The following is a 21,655-nucleotide window of genomic DNA, read 5'->3' as shown; positions in this document are numbered from 1 at the left end:
TAGAAAAAGTCTTACAGATAAATTAAAATTCAAATTGAAATGCTCAAGATAACTATGCTTGGAATCCATCTCAGGATCTACAAAGATGGCCATCAACCAGGCTAAAACTATATTGTCAGCTTCTAATGTACGAGCGCCTCAAAATTAAGGTAAAATTCTCAGTTAGTGTTATAGTGTCTGGAGTCCAACAGAGGCAGTTTCCCACAAACGCAACCGTCCGCAAAAGAGGATGAAGAGGCAGGCCAGTGCTCTGAGGAATCTTCGCCAGAAATGCGGTGGCAGTTACACCAGTGACGATGACCTGCCGGAGGTCAAGTTATTGCCCTCCCCCCTCATGGGAGTGCCCTTTATCCAGAGTCGCCTGAGGCCACCAAAATCCCAGAAGGGCATGTACTACAGCACAGATTGGGAGAAGTCGGCGCTGGTGAGCAATTTCCAGAAAAGAGGTTGGCAACAGGTGCCATCGTTCAATGGCGAATGGAACTTCTACTGGGCCTCCACCCAGAATTGTCGATATATCTTCGGCATTGATCATCCGTATCGCATGCGATCCGATCAGTAAGTAGTAATAGGATTTCTCTGGTGGTTTAACTCTCTAGCTTAACCCGCAGAGTGATCAACCACTTTCCAAACTCCGTTGAGCTGTCACGGAAGGATCTGCTGATCAAGAACATCAAGCGGTATCGCAAGGATCTGGAACGGAGAGGCGATCCCCTGGCGCAAACCCATTCGCCGGACACCGAACTGGGCATTGGTGGCACTCGGTACATGCATCTGGACATCATACCCATGACCTTTGTCCTGCCCTCGGACTATCTGCTCTTTGTGGAGGCCTTCCATCGCAATCCCGCCAGCACATGGATCGTCAAGCCGTGCGGCAAATCGCAGGGCGTGGGCATTTATTTGGTGAACAAGCTGTCCAAGTTGAAGAAGTTCGCCTACGATGCCCGCACCTTCTTTCCGCCAATCAACCGGGATACCTACGTCATCTCCAAGTATATTGATAACCCCCTGCTCATCGGCGGCAAGAAATTCGATCTGCGGCTCTTCGTCCTGGTCACAACATTCAATCCACTGAAGGCGTATCTCTACAATGAGGGCTTCTGCCGTTTCTGCACCGAGAAGTACGACCAGACCGAGATCGACAACGTCTTTATGCACTTGACAAATGTCAGTATCCAGAAGACGAACGTAAGTTAGTTCAAACTTGAAAAAAAAACTAGTGTAAAATCAAACATTTAATAGTTAAAACTGACCCAACCCTTAAAAATAGGTAATAGTTTACCCCATGAGTTTACCGATGATTTTAAAATAAATCAAAAATATGTTATTTTTTCTAACATTTTAATGCTATAATACTATTCAATGGCCCAAAAAATAAAACAACAAAATACATGAAAACTTAGTAAATAGTTAAGTAACAATATTTCAATGTTAAATTATAATTTGTTTTGTTTTTGTGTCCTTTAACACTTACCTACTCATTTTTAATCTCTTGCACTAACTCTTGACTTCCAGCAAGAGTACAATTCGACACATGGTGGCAAGTGGCCTCTCCAGAATCTGTGGCTCTATTTGGACAGCATGCGTGGCGAGGGTGTTTCGGAGATGCTGTGGACTCGGATCATTGAAACCATCCGGCACTCCTTGGACGCAGTGGCTCCAGTGATGGCCAACGACCGGCACTGTTTCGAGGTCTACGGCTACGACATCATCATCGATAACAACCTGAAACCCTGGCTAATCGAGTGCAACACGTCGCCATCGTTGCACTCGACCACCACGAACGATCGCATGCTCAAGTCGCGGCTGATAGACAATGTCCTGGATGTGGTGGTGCCGCCAAAAAGTTTACCCGAGTAAGTTGGCCTCCTCCAATAACAATTATGGTTTAAAAATACTCGTTTCATAAAAATAACTTATTATGTTGTTTGACTAATATGGTACCAAGGCGAAAATGAAAAAGCTTTTAGTGTAAGACTAAACAATTCGCGTTTAGAATCCGCCTCACAGAGCGAGTGATCCTTAAGACCCCTTAAAAAACACCAATGCTGATCTTTAATTTAAGAAAATGAAAATGATTTAAAAAATCTTACGGTTAAGACATCTATCTATCTATGCTGAAGAATTTGCGTTTATTTTATTTTCAAGTTCAGTTGGAAACTAGACTTAGAAATAATATTAATCCAAGATATCTATCTATGCTGAAGAATTTGCGTTTATTAGTAAACTGATCCATCATTTCTATCCACATTTTAAGTGAGCACTGGGACAAGACGCCCGACCCGGAGCTTCTGAAGAACTTCACCGTACTGAAGCCCATTTCGGTCTCAAGCCCACCGACGGAAGTGCCCATTCGGCGCAAGGTCAGATCAACCAAGAAACGCAAAACAAAATGCACAGCTATCAGTCCAACCGCAGTAAACATATCCGTTCCACCGCCCGCTGAAGGCGAACCAAAGATTAGGAAGAGCACCAAGGAAAGGCGGTGATGCTGGTTGTGCTTGTCAAATGAAAATCGCATCGTGGTTGAACTGCTGATTATGGAAATTTGTAACTTTTAATTCGCAACTCGGTATTTCGGTATCGCACAAATTACTTAGGTTGTACACAAAATTAAAGTATCGTATATATTCGCTATACATGTAAGGCTACTCACTAATTCGACTTAATCGTAGTGGTTCGTATAACTTAATTAAGCTGCTTGTCTTTTTTAGAGACCTAAGCCGAGGTCGGCTGCACAAAACTCCTTGTCTAGGCTCAATATTCGTTAGAACCAAAAAAAAAAAAATTGCTTCACTTACTCATATGTATATAGCTATGTATATATGTATATGGTGGTGGCTATAAGTTTTACTTTTCGCTTCTTGCAAATCTTAACGTTTGCACACACAAAATGGCGTCCGCTTTAAAGCTTAACAAAATAAACAAACAAGTTCTATTTACAAATCAAAAAAATATATAGGGTATACATAAAAAAAAAATAGGATAAATGACAATGGAAATTCTTAAGACCTTTCGTAGTTTTCGAATTTGATGTTGTTTTTTTTTTCTTGTTGGCTTCTGCGTAAACTAATTATGTACAAAGGCGTTTGACTTGGACTTACAGCTAAATCTTAATTCAATCGGAAATCGTTTGTGTTTTTGTTTAAACAATTAAGTCTAAGCACTTGACAATTGGATAGCGCTTTACGGGGGAATACTTTCCTTATTCGTTACTCTCTTGGTTTCTGGTTCGCCAAATATGAATATCTTTAAATATATATATATATTGTGAATTGTGAACTTAAGCTAGATGTGTGTCAGGGTGGGTCAATTGGTTGAAAGTCTGATAATTCAAAATATTATTGTTTGCAATTTACAAATATAAAATCAAGTTTATCCTTTTCTAGCGGACCCTTGAAAATGTTTCGGAATACTAAAGTAAATATTATCCTGGTTCTTTCCGTTTAGCAAGAAAACGTCTTGGTTTCGTTTGCTTAATCAAATATCACGGATAAATATATATTCATTATTCAGGACATTAAATAAATTAAGTGTTAAACTTTTTCCTTTTACAAATTCTTGTATAGCCTTAAATATATATTTTCCTTTTGCCCTCAATGATTAGCTGCATTTTAGGCTTACAACTGCTAATACATTGGATTCCCTTTAAAGATTACAATCAGCTTTAACCCACCCCTAAATGTGGAAATTGCATTTCATCCAATTTTAACAACACAAATCCCCCGAACATGATTTGATATGTTCAGCACTCGGTGGCAAAGTAGAAGACCTCCACCTCCTCGTTGACCTCGCTGAGAATGACCCGATTTTCGGCTAGCACATCGCGAGTGGCGCGCGCTTGCGCCAACACCTATAGTCACACCTTGGAGGCATGTGGCTGGGATCCGGCGGCACTGCCATACTGCGATTGTCCGGACATCTTCTGGACAGTCTGGTAGGTGGGCTGCTGCTGCTGTTGCTGCTGTTGGAGTTGCTGCTGCTGCTGCTGCTGGTGGAGGAGCAGGTGGGCTGGTATGCCCTGCTCCCTGATGGTCACCTGGGTCACAAAGGGACCACGACTGCGGGCACTGCTATTCAGGCTGGCCGGCGAATAGCCATTCATGGCCGCCGCCTTCCAGTGCGGCACATTGATGGGCGACGACGAGGACGATGTGGCACTGCTGCTGTGACTGTGCTTGATGCTCCCGACCCGCTGTTGCTGCACCGTCTCATACTCGTAGTAGCTACTAATCGGTCGCACTCCTCCGCCTCCGCCTCCTCCTCCTCCTCCTCCTCCTCCATTCACCTGCGATTGCGGCTGGGCCGAGGATCCTGGCTGGGATCCGGAACTCGTCGAGTGCATGCTCACATCCTGCGAGCGGGCACTGCGCTGCGAATGGTAATGTTGATGGCGGCGACTGCGAAAGCAAGCGAGTAATGTTCATGAGTAATTTACAAAATGCCCAAAATCATGCCAAATAATAAATATGTAACAAGCATCACGAGTAAGCAGCTTAAAATCCTTTTAGTAATAAGGTGCAGTGCGGTTTTTACTTTTAAATCTTAAACAAATATAGTAATAATAAGAGCAAGTGGCTTTTAAAAGGGCTTTGTCACCTTTAAATATTTTTATTTTACAACTAAGCTTCAAACGATAGGTTGAATATTTAAACTTAAAGTTTTAAAGCTTAATAGTAAAATGTTTAACTTTATCAAAAATCGTTCTAGTACTTAGCAACTAATTTTTCTTTTATTATTAAAGACTATTTATATTCCTTTTAAATGTAATTTTATATTTTTACTAATGAATCAAGTTGTTGTTTTCCAAACCGCGTTTTTTAACATTTTTTTTAGGAATGGCTTAGTTTAATTAAATTTATTAGTTGCTAAAAATTTAAGTAACTGATTGCTGAATTATATTATGTCGACTAACTCAAAATTAATTAATTATATATCCACTAATTTATGATTATACAAAATACAAATTATATTACACTTCAAAGCTTTATGTTGCAAAGTTTTTCAAACTTCTTTTTCAAATCAGAATGTTTATTGTCATTGTTAAATTTGATTGTTAAATAAATTTGTTGCTCTACTGACTTTTGCTCATAGTGTTCATGCTCTAAACCAAAACCGCCTTATATCTACAAACCGCACTGCACTGGAGTGTGTATGTGTGTGTGTTGTGGTTGTGTGTATGGTGTGGTTGTGTGTATGGTGTGTTTGTGGTTGATAGTGTGGTTGTGGGTGGGTTACCTTTCCGCCTCCACCTTGATGCGCTGCCGGATGACCTGCTGTCGCATGCACTCGAGCGTTGACTCCGAAAGCGTTTCCGAAATGGATGTGGTGGAATCGCCTCCACTGCTTTTTTTTACCAGTGTAATTTTTTTAGTAGTGGTAGTAGTAGAGTGTGTGTGTGTGTTTGTGTGGGTGAGTGTGCGTTTGTGGGTGGTTTACACATGGACAACAACATAGATACACGGACACGCGGAACAGAGAGAGAAAAACCGGGGCGAGAAAGAGAAAGATACGACACATGTACAATATGGTGTTGTTAAATGGCTAATAAGGTTAGTTAAACATTTAATTCCGTCACCGGCAAAATGAAAGTGATGCAAAGGACAGGACGCAGGCCCGCTCTCACCTAATCTGGTGCTGCTGCTGATGCTGCTGGTGCAGATCCTCGTAGTTGGCATAATGCTGATAGCGATGGTTAAAGATGTCGTTCTGATGGATGCCGCCATTCAGCTGGCCACCATTTCCCGCCCCATTGGGAGCTGGAAGCGGTGGCGGTGGCTGGTACGCCGGCGGCTTGCCATTCCGCTCCAAAGCAGCCAGTGCTGCGGTGGGTATCTGTTGGTGTTGCTGCTGCAACTGCTGTTGCTGCTGTTGCTGCTGTTGTTGCTGCAACTGTTGCTGCTGCTGCTGCAACTGCGGCGATGTGACCGTGGAAACCACCGAACTGGGTGGCGAAATGGTCAACGCATAGTTGTTGTCCACCGGCACCACGCCATCCTTGCGATTCTTGCCAAAGCGGAACATGTGCCCAATGCCGCGCAGAATGCTCGGCTTCTTGGCCCGCGACGACTTGCTGCCATGTTTGCCATCGTTCAGGGAACTCTGGAAGGGTCCATTGCGCTGCGAGGCAAAGCCGCCCTCGTGATCGCCATCCTCCAAAAGCCAGGTCTTGCGAGGCTCTAAAGAAAATCGCAAATAAAAGATTTGTCATTTTTGAAATGAAACTCTTGCGGTCAATATAATAGTAGTGAGACAATGTAAAGGGCTCAAAAAAATATAATTTTAAGGCATAAAACAATTTTACTTTAAATTTATATTAATGCCCAATTACCAATAAACAAAATGTAAAAAAAATTAAACTTTGACATTGTTTTATTTTTTTTTAATTTAAAATGTCAAAAAATCTCAAAAATAAAAAAATATATATATTTAAGGCATCAAACAATTTTTCGTTAATATATGAATTCTCAAATAACAAAATAAGATAAAAACTGAACATTAATATTAATTTAGTTACAAGCTACGATTGCCAAAAAAAACTTCTATTACTTTGACCCCCGCTGCTGTATAAAGTTAAACTCACTATTTGCGTCCGGTTCACTGACCACCGCCGCCCGGAGGCTATCCTCCCGGCCACGCCCACGAGGAGCCCGCAACGCCTGGTGGCCACGCGGCTCATCCGACATCTGCAGCTCCTGCACCATCGTCTGCAGCGACTCCAGCGACGAGGACTTCTTCATGCCCAGCGAGGGGCCCAGATCACCCAGCTGATCCCTGGCCTCCGCCTCCGCAGCTGCGGCCAATTGCTGCTGCGCATCCCGCTGCTCGATACTGGATGCCGTCTTGGCATGTTTATAGCCCGAAAAATGGGCATTTGCACTGGCTATGCGGGCGGTGAGGGATTCAATGGAGCCACCGTACACAGCCGACTTGGTCAGCTGGATGCGACGCTCGCGTTCCCGCTCCTCGCGCAACTTCTTGTTCCGCTGGTAGGTTCCAGTTTCACGGGCATCCAGCGCCGCATGGTGCTTCTCCGAGATGCTGCGACGTCCCAGGGCATCGCGTGAGAAGTGCTCCACTCCCGAGTTGGTCTCCAAACTCAATTGCGACGAGTAGGTGGCATCGAAAGTGCTGGACGTCGACGGAGTGCCCGGCACCACGGGATTGGCCACGACGACACCTGACCCTTGGCCCTGCCCGTGCTGATTGCCAACTGCGGCCAAATTCTGCGATGGATTGGCACTGCTCGCGTTGCAGTGCTGCCCATCGTGCTGACGCGACGGCAGGGTTCTGTTTCAAAAATGAGATGTATTTAGTTGGCATTAAGATGTGAATGTTGGCTAACTTACGGCGACATGGGCTCGGCATCGTCCTCGATGAGCAGGGCCGTATTGCCATGGCCAGTGAGCAGATGCAGCTGCGCCGGTGACCAGTTGTCATTGGTGGCCATGTAGTAGCTCTCGTTCCTCAGAGCTGCACTGCTGCCAATGGGCGCTGGAGGCAGACGACGTTGCTGCTGTTGTTGCTGCTGCTGCGAGGGATGTTGCTGCTGCTGCTGCTGTGAGACCGGCTGCGCTGAGTTCGAGGAGCAAATGCCACCGGTTAGGCGATCCAAAACGGGATTGCTCCATCTGTAAGACAAGATAATTGGTTAATCTTTTATTTTTAGGCAAGTTTCTCAAAGAGTTCAAAAGTTGAAGTCATGCAAACTATAATACCTAGAGATTGGGAATTTAAATACAGAATCTAGTTATTCCCAAGCAGCGCAAGTTGGTAGAGGCAATATATTTGCTAGCATATGTGTATTCAATGAACATCTGTTCAAATTGAACCAATATTTTTGAAGTTATTAAGAAATAAAATGTAACCAGAGACGTCAATGCAAGCAGCTAAGCCTTTTTTTTGACAACAGATGGCGCTTTCGACTTTATGGTTTGCCAAGTCAATACCATTGCTAGCGTCATCTACCGGAGGCATTAAACCATTATTTTAGAATTTATTAAGAAATTAAATGTAATCAGTGACGAATATCATTGCAAGCTGTCAGATATGCCTCCGAATATTTTTTTTTACGACAGTTTGCGCTTTCGACTTTATGGTTTTGTCAGGTCAATAAAATTGCTAGCGCCATCTGCCGGAGGCATATTTATTTTTAAAAGTGGCTTGCAGTGGTATCTACCTGTCTTCTAATCCCTTGGATTACCCACCTGTTCATCTCATTGCCGGCACTGCCCCCACTACCGCCACCATTGCAGCGCTGCTCCCGCTTCTCCGGACTCAAATAGATGACCGTGGCTCCCGAATTATCGCTGGCATTGGAGCTGCTGTTGTTGTTATTGCCGCTGCCATTCGAATTGCAGTTACTGCCACTGCCGCTGCCGCTGCTATTGGTATGGCTGTGACTGCTGCTGTGGTCCAAGATGTCACTGGAGCTGGCCGATCGCAGGATCTTGCGGCCCACCAGCAGGGTAATGGTGCCCGGATGCTTGCCCGGCGTGTTGACCATCGCCCGACGCAGTGTTTCCATGGCCTCGGCATTGTTTTGGCCACGCAGTGATACTCCATTAACGCTCAACAACTGATCGTTCATCCGCAGGCGTCCATCGCGCGATGCCGCACCGCCATGGATCACGTTCTTCACGAAAATGCCCAAGTCCCCGTCGTGCTTCATCAGACCATTGCTGCCACTGGAGGCACTCGATCCGGAGGCATTCAGATTCGAGCACGTCTTGCCCTTCACACTCACGCCCAGTCCGGCCTTTTCGGTGTCGTGAACGGGAATGTGCAGGGTCAGCTCCTCGCGGGAATGCCAGCTGTTGCTGCTGGGCGGCAGGCTGTCCTGTTGGGATTAAATTAGATAAATTGGATTAGTTATGGTCAATGTTTCCCCTAGCTTCCCTTTCAACTTACATTTGAAGCTGCCGACTCGCTGCCCGCATCGATAAAGTGCTGAGATTCGTTGAGCTGCTGCTGTTGCTGCTGCTGCTGCTGCTGCTGCTGCTGATGGGTGAACAGAGATCGTGCACTGCTGGATTTCTGGACGGGCACAGGCGGCGGCGGTCCTGGAGCAGGGACTGCAACTGGTGGAGCCACTGCAACCGCCACGCTAGCACTCTTCTCCGCCGGCTGGTCAGCCTGCTGGTCTGCCAACTCCTGCTGGCGGGAGACCACAATCCTAACCGTTGCGCCCGCTGGCATGCCCCGCAAATGGCCACCACATCCGTTTGCGTTTTGCCCGTCATGGGAGTGCCATCCACCTCCAGCAAACGATCGCCTGGCTTCAGGCGACCATCCTCGATGGCCGCTCCGCGTGGCAGGATATTCTTAATGTAGATGGGACAATGTCCGCCAGCGGGATTATCGCGTGTGGTGACCGAGAAGCCCAGACCATTGGGTCCCTTCTTGAGCAGAATTTCGATCTTCCTGCCCAATTTGCGGGTATTGGCCACCTGCAGTGAGGTGCCCACGGGAGCAGCATGTGGCTTGCGGGTGGGTGACACCGTGGCCACCTCCACCATTTCGGCCACCTTGGAATCCCGCTGCTGGCGGCGATTGCGATCTCCCCGCAGCACTCGAACCCTCAGTTCCGAACTCTCCAGAGCCCGCCTCAGTTGTTCCTGCACCTGCGATTCGGTGAGTCCAATCAGTTTGATGCCATTGATCTCCAGGATGCGATCATCTCGACGTAGTCGACCCCTTTCGGCTCGACTGCCCGGCTCCACGTGTTGCACCAGCAGGCCGCCGCCATGCTCCTTGTCCGGCAGAGCAGTGAGTCCCAGCGGATTGCCGTATTCGTTGATGATCAGCAGCATTTCGCCATCCTTCTCGCGTATCGACTCGTACGCCTGGCCCAGTGGCTCCTTGCGCTTGGACTCCCTGGGCAGGGATTTGCTGGAGTAGGCACCACTCTGGCCGAGTCCCGCATGATGACCCCCCTGCTGCTGGTAGGATTGCTGGGCTTGCGGCTGATTCTGCAACTTCTCGGCCGCCTCCATCCACTTGTAGCCGTTGCCGTCGCCCAGAAATTGCATGGACAGGCGACCGGAACGGGCGAATGGCTGGTGGTTACCCGAAGAGGAGGAGGAGGAGCCACCGCCCCCTCCATTTGCCGCATGTGGTTGCTGTTGGTGGAAGAGCTGTTCCTTCAGCTGCTGGCTGGGATCATCGTCCTCCTCCCACTGCGGCGACAGCTGACCGCCGGCCTTGTCCAGCAGCAGGCGTTCCGGGGAATCCCCGCCAGCGTAGTGCGGTGCCGCTGCCGACCAGCGCTTGTTGCTGCCCTCCGCCTTCAGGGAGGCCAGCAGATTGGGATCACTGCTGCGGCGCACCATCAGTCCAACGCCCAGTCCGGCCATCGGTCCCGACGTCGTGCTGGTCACCTCGATGTGCGGCGTGGACAGATCCCGCGGACAGGTGGGCGCCTCCGTGTTGGTGGGATCCCGAAAGATGTCCGGCGAACCGGTGCCCACGGACGAGCTGCCCGACGCCCCATCGCCGCCGCCCTGCGGGACACCCGGATCCGGTCCTGGGTCATCGAAGTGCGCCAATATCTGCTCCCGATCGTCGGCCACGTCGCGCACACAGTCATCCGGATCGAGGATGCCCGACTGTGTCTGCAAATGCGTCACTGTCACCCAGGAATCGGGCTGAAAATGGACAAAAAAAAATATTTCATTTAAAAAAAAATGATAAATACTAAAGAATTACGAAAAATTGGTAAACATATTTACTTTAATCATACTTGTAGTTTCTACATTACATTATTTCTTTTCTAATGTTTTTTTTTTTTTAATTAAAAAGTTAGCCTCTTTTTATAAGTTAAGTTTATGGATTCAGTACTGTATTTTGAAAGAGGGGGAAACATGTAGACCTGCAGGTCTTTGCATCTGTTATTTCTATTACACTGGGGGCCATGGAAGTCGCGGAAGTCTTTCCCAACATCCAAGCCCTCCCCCAAAAACGCCAATCTCGCATCTTCCATCTGCAGTCTGGTATCTGGAGGAGGCTCATCACAACCCATTTGCACCAGCTGCACATCCACATCTGCGCTTCCGCATGGAGCAACCACATTACGTGTTGAGTCACACTGTCGTCGTCCAAATCTCGGCTCACGTGGGCTCAACTTGAACTCCCTGAACGATGCCTAATAAGCCAGACCACGACGACCTCCAGCGCCCCAAATTGCAATCTTCTTGTTGAGCCGAGCTATGTTGAGCTGATCTGAGCTCAGTCAAGGAGCTGGCTGGCTTTGCTTTGGCATTCCGATGGATTCCACAACAAATGCCAAATGCCGGCCACTAACAACAAGGGCACTTGGAGAAAATCTCATTCTAATTGGGTGTTTCTTTTAAATGTTAAAACTGCCTTCTCAGCAAATAATACATATATAAAATATAAAATATTTCGTTTCCACCATTAAATTACAATTATGTAATAAATTTTATAAAATATTGAAATTAGAATTCTAAGATTTATATTTTTGTATCGTTTCTAAAAGATACATTTTAATACAAAATAGTACAAAATTTTAATCAACTTTAATTTGAATTAATTTTTTCTTCCTTATCTCAATTTATTTCTTTAATTATTAATATCAGTAGATAAATACGTTGGCTTCTACACAAGCAACAGCACTTTCAATGTCTAAGTCTATGTTTATTTTTAATGTACTGTTTTTTTATCATTTGTTTGCCAGTGCTTTTATATTCTTTAATATGCAAATATTATTTGTTTACTAATTATTTGGATCATAATTTCTCTGTGTGCATAAGAAACAAAAAAATTGCATCATGGCTGGAAACCAGTCAAAAGCGTTGGAGGCTCAGCGACTGAGACGAGCTGCAGAACTGGAACGTCGAACGTCAACTTGGCGCAACAATTTCGGCTATTTTTCGCGTCTTTTTCTTTATTTCTTTTTTCGGTTCGCCTTTGTCTTCCACTGGTTTGTTTCTTCACATGGTTGTTCGATGTCTTTGTGGGTCAAAGAGCGCGCATTCAGGCATTCTATCTATCGGATTCGGATGCAGCACCGATTTTTGGGATTCCAAATCGCGATTTGCCGCGGAGAACGAAGCGTTAAAAATGCAGTTGGGGCACAGTGGGTCAACAAGTTGGTCAAGAATATCGATCAAATTTCTAATGAAATTCAAGTTAACTTAAGGATGTAGGGTAATCTTTAAATCATCCTTGATATAATATAGTTGATGTAATCTATTTGTTAATGATAACATTTATATTTAATGCTAATAAAGGAATTGGAAACAAAACTTTTTTTTTGTCAATTTTAGATTTTTGACTAAACAAAAAACAATCCTTAAGAGAATTTTCTTTCTGTAAATTGTCCAAAAAACTTACTGGTTTGTGCTGCTGTTAACATATACAATCAATACCCGCGTATTTTCGAAAAATGAATTTTTTTTGTTAGATCTAAAATTTTTTTTGATCATGATTTTTTGCCAACAATTTGTTGTTGCTCAATTATATTTGTAATTTAAATTTTGGTTAATTATACTTTAGAGTGCCTTTCGTCCCACTGTGCATGGTTGATAATATTTCTTTGTGGTCATTTGTCAATGGAAATTATGCGGCAAGGATGACAACACGATATCGTTCTCATATATCATAAAAAGATTGAAAACACAATGTGGGCGTGGCCGCAAGGGCTAACACAAGTGTCGTATCGAACTGTAGGAATGTCAAATGAGATTGGGATTGAATTAATCAAGTGTGCATATATCAGCACGTTAAAAAAAATATTTTATCAAAACCAGTAACAAAATTATTGTGATATTGAGAGATATTTTAAAACATTATAAAAATGTATACACTTAAAACTCCATGTAAAATTGTATTGCCACTTTTTAATGGATAATAATAGTACAAAATAAGATTAAATACGGAAGATATAACACTCTATGTTCTAACAATATTACCCGAAGTTATGATGGTTTGGTGACCTCTATCTTTTTTACAGGACCTACACCTTTCACACCTCTGGGCATACTTTTAAATGTGTTTAGATCTTTTTGTTTCGAAATTATTAAGGGTCAAGTGTTTGATGTTTTGATGTTTGTTTTTTTTCAGTGAATACATCTTAGAGATCTGTTGGACTTGATTATCATTGATTCTGCATATTCCTATATTTAATATCGTTATATTTTTACCTTCACACACGAATAGGCCGAGGGCGAGGGCGGTCGCTTGGGCAGCGTGAGGGAGTAGGACTTGTGGAGATGACCGTGGGGAATCCCCTCGTGCTTGGCGGCCACCTTGTAGGTGTGTCGCCAGCCGAAAAGACCGCCCAACTTGTTGGCCAGCGCCGGGCATTTGGGCGGTACGTCGAACATGCCGGCGGTCGATCCAAATCGAATCTTTGGTATTTGCTTATTAGTTTTTTATATATTTTTATTTTATTTTATCGATTTATCTTCCCGTTTTATTGTTCGCTTTTCGTTGGCTTTTCTTTGTCACTGCCGACTAATTGTTTTTTGAGGAACATTTCACCGCTATATGACATTTCAAAAGGTATATATATTAAATTGTGATTCAACAACGCTTAGTCACTGCACTGTGCCATTGTTATTATTATTAGTGTTCTTCTTGATTTATTCTTCGTTCTTATCGGTGATGCAATGCGGCAACTGTTAAGAGCCGCCCTATCAAAAACGCTATCAAAATGCAGTGTGAATTGGCTGCCTTATCGGAGGCACACGGAAATGCTATCTTCGGCAAACTAAACAACAAAACTCAAGTCTACGACATTGGAATTCATGAGTAAAGGTTCTCTGGATGGCGGCAGTTTAAAAATAAGTTCCCGAAAGAAAACAATCAGTAATTCAATCGCCACTTGGATATTTTCCAAGTAAACATACAAGAAAAAAAGAAATCCAATCCCAAATCAAGAAAAGGAAGTTACGCCAATCAATAATAAACAAACTGACTTATCAAATTTATAACAAACAACTAGGAGTCGAAAACAAATCATAAACAATGAAGCTTATAGGCTGAAGCTTTTAATCGAAAGTTGTTGACATATTTCTTGTTTATATTTTTCCACTTTAAGGGTTTTGCTTCTACGTATTTTAAACAATATATTTATTTTTAAAGACATTAAACTGCTTTTACTACTCTTGCACATTCACCAAAAATGTAACCCCGTTTTTCATTTGGGTTTACAATTATTTTACAAACTGGTTTTTCGGTTCTGAGAGTCTTGGCTGGCGGCGACGGCGACGGCCTTTCCCAGGCAATTTTCCTGCTTGCATGGCTACCATTTTATTTCCCCCTTTACATACGACTACTATGTGTACGCGCCGCCTCTCTGTTCGTGTTCAGGCATTTTTCTTATATATTTTTTTCTGTATGTTTTCCTATAATATATAATGCATTAATATATAGATAAATCAACTGACAACGGACAGTTGCAACAGCAAAAAGGCAGTGGCAATTGCAGTTTCTGCGGCAGGTTGAACTCATTTCGCACACAAATTCGCTTTGATTATGCACATGAGCAGCGGCCAATGCGAGTGCCGTGAGAGCGAAAGAGATGGAGGGACGGACGGGACACACCTGTAATAAATGCGACGTTCGGTTCGCAGCAGCAACAACAATGGGCCACAGTTTTGAAGCGCCAACAACGCGCTGAAGCATGACAAGATATATCTCCCATATCCACCATCCCCCGCTCGCAAATGCGATTTATTTGCTTACTAGAAATTTTAGACACAGCAAAAGGAGACTGAAAAAAAACAGGCACAGATACACATTCATTTATGTTTATATAGACCCTGGAGTTCGCATAAACATTTTTCCAGGCCGAGCCAATATTAGCTTAAGTCGAAAATAAAAGACAAGTCGTGTGCAGAAATTAAACAAACTTTTCGTATTCGCGCATTTCACTGGCTTGATCTACACACAGAGAAAAGTGTATGTGGTAGCATATATAATATATCAATTTCATTTTTGGTTGCATTATATTTAAGCTTGAAAAATACATCAATAGTTATTTGCACGCTAATTTGAAGGTCAGAGGAGTGGAATTCACCTGCTTGTCTCATTCATTAACATTTCCATTCAAGTGGAAGTGTATATTGTGAGAAACGAGTTCATTCATTCACTCAAGCATTCATTGATTGATTTATTCATTCTTTCATTTGGCTAATTAAAAATAGTCAATAAAAGTGTATTCACTTTTTGCTAATTTTTTTGAAAAGAAAAATATAATACAATATACAATAAATATAAAACTGATTACAAAGTAATTAAATGGAGTTTTGAAAAAAAAACATTACTTGCATTTTATTTACGCAGGCAAGAAAGAAAATTTTTCCGAGTCATTACATATTTTTTTAAAAAGAAATCATCGCCAATAATTATTATTTAAACTTGACTTTCCTATTTACTTGTAAATTCCAATTTATGTATTTGGTATAAAATTTGATTACAAATCACGCACGTATTTAAATTATCAATTAGCAAATCCCTTCTTGGCTGCGATTTGGAAAAGCAAACGTTGACTGCATAGAAATAGCGATACGATGCGATCGCCCCCCGACCATATATATCATACAATATATGCATATTATAATGGAATCAGCAGCGCCGCTCGCCACTCCCTTGGGTAGAAATTAATTGAAAGGAGAAAAATACTCGTAAATTAGCATAAAATGCGATCATATAAAGTTTTCTGATGCGGCCACGCCCCCGAAGACATGCAAACCATGGCCCCCGCCCTCGTCGTCGATTCCTTTGTGGGAGCGCTGCTTTTCGCCAGAGTTTTCAGTTTTCAGTTTTCAGTGTTCAGTCTTCAGTTTTTGAGTTTTCTGGAAAGAGTTTGGCCATAATTCGCAATCAGGCCTTTAACACCCACGAGATGCCGTGAGGTCCCAATCGGCAGGGGAAATATCATAGAGTTGGTCGACTGAGGACGATGGAGATTGGGGGGTGGGGTGTAGGGGGTAGGGGGAAGGGGGGGATAAATGTGAGTGCCACAAACGTGCAAGAAATATGCAGGAGAGGCAACGAAAAGAAAGGCCAAATTACACGTTGTCATTATGCATGCCATGCAGCAAAGGGCGGGAAAAAATCTGAAGAAAAAATCCATAATGAAGTGTAGCAAACGGCAGGAAAGAGTGGAAAAAAAAAATGTATGCAAAAAAGGGAGGGAAAAAAATAATTCACAAATAACTACAGCTAAGTGCAGCAACAAAGAGGCGGGCTAACGGGTGGGGGGCGTGGCTTGCTATTGTTGACTTAAAAAAGCATTATTGTTAACGCTGGAATTAGAGATGCTTTATATTAGCGCCGGGGCCAAATAACGGAGAAATTCACGGTGAAAGAATTTTCCAAGAAATACCAAAAGGGAAGTATCCGAATTTGTTATGGGGAAGAAAGAAAAATTCGAATAATTATTTACTAATGCCATTCAAACTTGAACATTTTAAATAGTTCTAATAATATTAATAATAGACCTACATTAAAAGTGCACCAATTTATAGCTCCATGGGTGAGCATTATACACAGCAAACAAACAATTACTCATTTCTCTTGTCAAAACCGAAGCTTTCAAGAGCCCAGAGACTGAGTGAAAGGAGAGAGGCGGCACCTTTTTAGCAGCCAGCTGATTTGCATATGATTAACACAAAGAAAGCAAAATAATATAGCATCATGCAAGGCATTTACACAAATAATTAGCAAATAATTGAATCGAGAATGTCTGTTTCTCTTCTTTTTTCTCCTTTTTTCTTCTCTGAAAACATATGTCGGGGGTGCACAAGGGCACTTGAGGGTCAGATGAGGCAAAACAACAACAGATGCTGGATGTCTCAACGGAAAAAGCTGTCGGGGAAAACAAAGTGAGGAAGGTGAAAATGCAGTCTCCACCATTTAAGGCTATTAATGTCAATTGCAACGCTTTCTAATGGCAAGGCTGCCTTGCTGCCTGCCTGCCAGCCATTCGACATTGGCTTTGGCTTTCCCAATCACATTAAGCACTCTAATTATTATCAATCGCGGCGATATGATTTGTGATATGGTGATATGGCATCGAGTGGCGGTACTCGAGAGTGGGTGTCATCCAGTTTGTTTCCCATATGTCGAGGTCGCTGGCCCGCGGGAAATATTTCACAATGGACTCAAAAAAAAGAAAAGCCTGAAAAAGTGACACAAGCTCCGCAAGTAAGCTCACACTCTATTCCAGGTTGATGGCCAAAGAAAGCCTTCCACTTAATGACTCAAAAAACAAAAAAAAACAAAAAACGAGCAAGAAAGAAAAGACAAGTCAAGTTAAGAAAAAGAGCTTGAACTTTTAACACCCATCATACGTGTTATGAAGATCAGGGGGGAAATGAAACCTACCACTATACTGCGGCTCATCAACTTTTGCTTTTGTTTCTTCTCGGTTTTTACTGCCTTTTCCCTTTTTTGCCTAATTACTAGCCTAGGTAATTATGCGACACTTTAGCCAAGATCAATGGTGTTGAGAACCAAGCGCTGCTTGTGTGTATCTATAAAGTAGTTTTTATTAAAACAGTAAATAACAATCTTTAATCTTTATCCAGTGCATAACTTATAGTTTCAAATATTTCTTATTGGGAAATCAATATTTTTTATTGGAGAAATTTTATGTGTTTGTCAATGCTCTAGACCTTTTGCTAATTTTAGTGTGAAAACTGGCAGTTACATCCGATCCCACTCTGTACTCTGTATATATGGTATATCAATCTGCCCTAATACTCGTTTAAATACCTAGTTGAATCACAAATTATATTTCACAAACACGCGCTTGGCTCACAATTCCGCTGATAGGTAAACAAATTATTACCCCACCCGTTTTAGCTCCAAAACTTAGTGAGTCAGGGCCTTGGAATAGATAATACCCTTATCCACATTCGCCTTTTTGACATCTGGACAAATTGAGAAATGTACGAGGGAAAACTTTGAGTAACTGCCATATAATGTGACGCTTTATGTACTCTTTGAAATTGTTTACTTTATGCGCTGTTTCTTTATTTTTTTTTTTTATTTTTTAGTTGGTTTGTTACGTATTAATATTAATTGCTGTTGGAGCAGGGAAAAACTTTCATCTTTTCCTACCCATTTATAAGTGGAGCGTCGTCGACATGAACTGCAAGCGAATACGGTGAGCACAGACGAATGGTAAACAACAAAAGCCGCTTACAAACGTTAACTGGTAATTGCCATTGCCGAAAAATATATTTAAGGAGGGCGGTGAGTGGTGGGAGGGAGGGAGGGAAAGGAAAGGAAAGGCCCCAACCGGATCGCTTCTCGACTCCACAAACACACAAAAAGTTGACTGAACTCGCGAGGGAAAAGGGAGATTTTGGGCGAATGAGTATGAGTTGTGATTGAGTAACACCGATTTTAATTGATTTAAACGGCAGCGACTTTTGCTTAATTGCACGTGAAAATGCAGAGGAAGTTGTGGAAGTTGGGGAGAAAAGTAAAAGCTGGGAGCGAACACTGTGAGAAAATATATAACGATTTTAGTTTGTATACTACTACAGAATTATCTGTAGTTATTATTATTATCTTTCTTTTATAGGATTCTTTCATAGGATTCTTTTTAAGTATTTATCAGAGAGTAGATTTTTAATCTCTTCAAATAAATACTATTGAATTTCCTTAATACTTAGGTAAACAAATTATATTTAAGTATTTTAAAAATAATTTTTGATAGAAAAACAAAACTATGTAAAATAATATCATACATAAAAGTCTTCTAATTTTTCTTTGTGTAGAGATAAGAGAGTACTTAAATTCATTTGAGTAGGCTTCACCGATTCCCATTACTCTAGCGTTATTTAATATCTTAGTTATACGCATTTTATCTAACCAAAAATGGTAATGATAAGGCTGCGAAAGAGACGGACAGATACTGGCAAAATGAGATGCTGAAAGAGAGAGGGAGAGAGCCTACACGTGCTCGTATTTCGTATTCGTTTCAGGTCAATTGAGTTCACTGTCACTTTCACTCACTGTCGTCTCCAACCAACAAGTTTGTATTTATTTATTTTGGTTTTAAGCCACTTTGGTGACAACACTTGGCAGCCAAAAACAAAAAACAAAAATGAGTAAACAGTTAATCAAGCAGAGCCGGCTTTTAACTGTGTATTTCGATTGTTTTGATTCGATTTGTTTGATGGCGAACAACCAGCGATTTATTGGTATTTATGCTTTGTTTTGCTTTCGGCGCTTTTGCGGCTTGTTGCTGGTATCGTTTGGTTTTTTGTGGAAAATGGGAAACATAGGGTATCAAATTTATTGAATTCACATACTTTTAGCATGTATCTAGGAATTTCGAAGATAAGTTCAGTGAATTGATAATTGTGTGACTAAACATTTTTAACCCTAGATAAAAAAAAGGAGAACTCCTTTCTAGATACAATAATACTATAATTTAATTCTCATCAATTATACGTTTGTAAACCCTTTTTAAGCCAATAAAATATTATCAAAATCCTTGATAATCCATAGAATCTAAATACTACGTAGGTACTTAACGTACGGGAAGTAAGCACTTCAAGCGAAAATCGAATAATTGACTGATCATGGAATCAAGATTACCATCGATAACCCCACCCAGAGCAAACCAAAAAAAAATTTACGACCTTTCGCGCTTTAGATTGCATAAATCGAACGTTTGGAAAAACCCTCGCTCCCGAAAAAAAAGAAAAACAAAAACAGCCAATGGCGAAAATATTTTATCAAATCGAAACCACAAACGAACCGTAACCCGAAAGCTATTTTATCTGTCCAGAATGATAAGATTAACGCCAAGAATCGAAGGCACACCGAATAGAATGCCATAGAATGTAGTGTATATATGGAACCACTCTAGTGGGTCAAACCCACCCAATCGATGCCAAAGTCAGTGAAGGCCAACCACAAAGCTTAACTCAAGCGGCAACTCCAACTGGTGGAACCACCCCCTTTTTTCGATGCCCCCGGGCCACGCCCATAGTTTCCCTGGCTACCAACCTGCTCCAAAGCCAAGCTTAAGCTTGAGCTTCAGTTTTAGTTCTCGTTCTCATTCGAATACGGATTCTTGTTCTTGCAGCATTCCTGCCAAGTGAAAGTCGATGGAATCAAGGCTCTTTTAAACTCTCAAGGCTTAAGTTGCATGTTGTGAATCAACAAAATGATATATATTTTAACGAACTTCCCATACCTCATGCTCAACGATATAATACTGAAGGATTTTGTTCAAGAAAAAAAAGGTAACTTTCCAGCAAGCAATGATTCAAATTGTTTGGGACAAACCCGATGGAATTTCCAATTGTGATAAGTGCACAAAGAATTTCGATTTTTGGAATTTACCTTTAGAAACTCATGATAAGAATGTGATTAAGCCAATCTACACATATCAAACAAGGGATAGTGAAAATAATGTTTCCCACCGTGAGTTAAGTCAATAATTCCTAAATATCCTAATCCGGAAATTAACTTTTTCGAGCAAACGCATAATAAAGTAAATTCATTTGCCACCAGACCCGTAAGAATGTGGAAATGTCTGGTTCTAATTACGCGCCGTTAAGCCAATTGAAATTGGAAACCCAAATGGATTTATTAGCCATCTAAAAGGATGTGGAAAAGGTAGGAGCAAGATAAAAAGAAAAGGTCAAAGGATCCGATCCTCAAAAGAAGCCACCAAAAAGTTACAAAAATAAATGCAGCAAGAAGGGGAACATAAACCATATGGTGGGAAGATTCCCACTCCTGAGCGGCTTCTAAGTACAGGTGTCCTTCGAAAATAATGACATTGGGGGTTGTTTTTATAAATTAAAAAATATTGCATTCATCCATTTATAACATTCGACATTTTACACTAAGTTTTAATGAAGAATTTATGAAAAGAAAATAAGATTATTTTTCAAATATTTGCTTTGTTTTTAATTAGCAAACTCTCTTAATACTGAATTATTATATTTTGAACTCCCAAACTATATAAAGCCTATTTATATACATAAGTACTTGGCTTTTGAGTTTAGTTTTTCCGAGTGTATCTGTTTGCATGTCAAGACATTTCCTGCATTTCCTTGATCGTCATGGGAAACTAAGCACAAGAAAACCATTATGAGAAGAATCACCCCCAAACAACAAGTGTTTGCGACTCGCGCATAATTAAATAAGAAACTTTTGCGTTATCTGGAATTTAATCTTTTGGCATGTTTAGATATATCTCTCTTTTTTATCAGATAGCTGAAAACTTTAGATAAACCTTAAATTCTGGCAATTTCAACAAAAGAATGCAATGATATTAAAACTGTGGCAATGCCAAGTTCTTCACTATTTTGGCACTTGAACAAAACACAAAAAAATAAGAAATTTTCGTTTGTTTTTTTTTTATTTTCATTGTTATTTTGTCTATTATTTTATTTGCACTTTATTTCGAACCGTTAAAACAATTGCGTTAAATAATTGTGGTACCGACGACGGCGGCCAGCGACGGCAACGTCCGACGGCGACGCATTTCTGAAGCGAAGTGAAGTGCGGACGACGGTCCCGTCCCGGTCGCAAAAACAAAACACACACACAGCTCGCCAGTCGCAACCGCCGGAGAGAAAGAAAGAGGGAGAGCGAGCAATCGCGATTGCAGGTGGGAGAGCGAGCTAGGGAGAGCCAGCTGCACTCG

The 21,655-nt window shown here is 42.0% G+C and overlaps 2 protein-coding genes across 2 annotated transcripts; one reads left to right on the top strand and one right to left on the bottom strand.

Annotated features, from left to right (window-relative positions):
• Positions 1–80: 80 nt before the first annotated feature.
• On the top strand, positions 81–2,642 carry LOC128260452 (polyglutamylase complex subunit TTLL1). Its single transcript, XM_052993467.1, has 4 exons — positions 81–558; positions 612–1,191; positions 1,519–1,859; positions 2,261–2,642. The coding sequence occupies exons 1-4, from the start codon at positions 230–232 to the stop codon at positions 2,490–2,492; spliced, it is 1,482 nt and encodes a 493-aa protein (XP_052849427.1). The 5' UTR covers positions 81–229; the 3' UTR covers positions 2,493–2,642.
• LOC128260451 (uncharacterized) lies at positions 2,536–21,347 on the bottom strand. Its single transcript, XM_052993466.1, is given in 10 exon segments — positions 2,536–4,403; positions 5,242–5,346; positions 5,630–6,182; positions 6,587–7,293; positions 7,353–7,634; positions 8,211–8,842; positions 8,914–9,212; positions 9,215–10,649; positions 13,167–13,508; positions 21,242–21,347. Coding segments are annotated over 9 exon segments (4,737 nt in total). The 5' UTR covers positions 13,350–13,508; positions 21,242–21,347; the 3' UTR covers positions 2,536–3,862.
• Positions 21,348–21,655: the final 308 nt, after the last annotated feature.

The sequence above is a fragment of the Drosophila gunungcola genome, assembly GCF_025200985.1.
Source record: "Drosophila gunungcola strain Sukarami chromosome X unlocalized genomic scaffold, Dgunungcola_SK_2 000023F, whole genome shotgun sequence".
Taxonomy (NCBI): domain Eukaryota; kingdom Metazoa; phylum Arthropoda; class Insecta; order Diptera; family Drosophilidae; genus Drosophila; species Drosophila gunungcola.
This window is presented reverse-complemented; position numbering and strand designations above follow the sequence as displayed.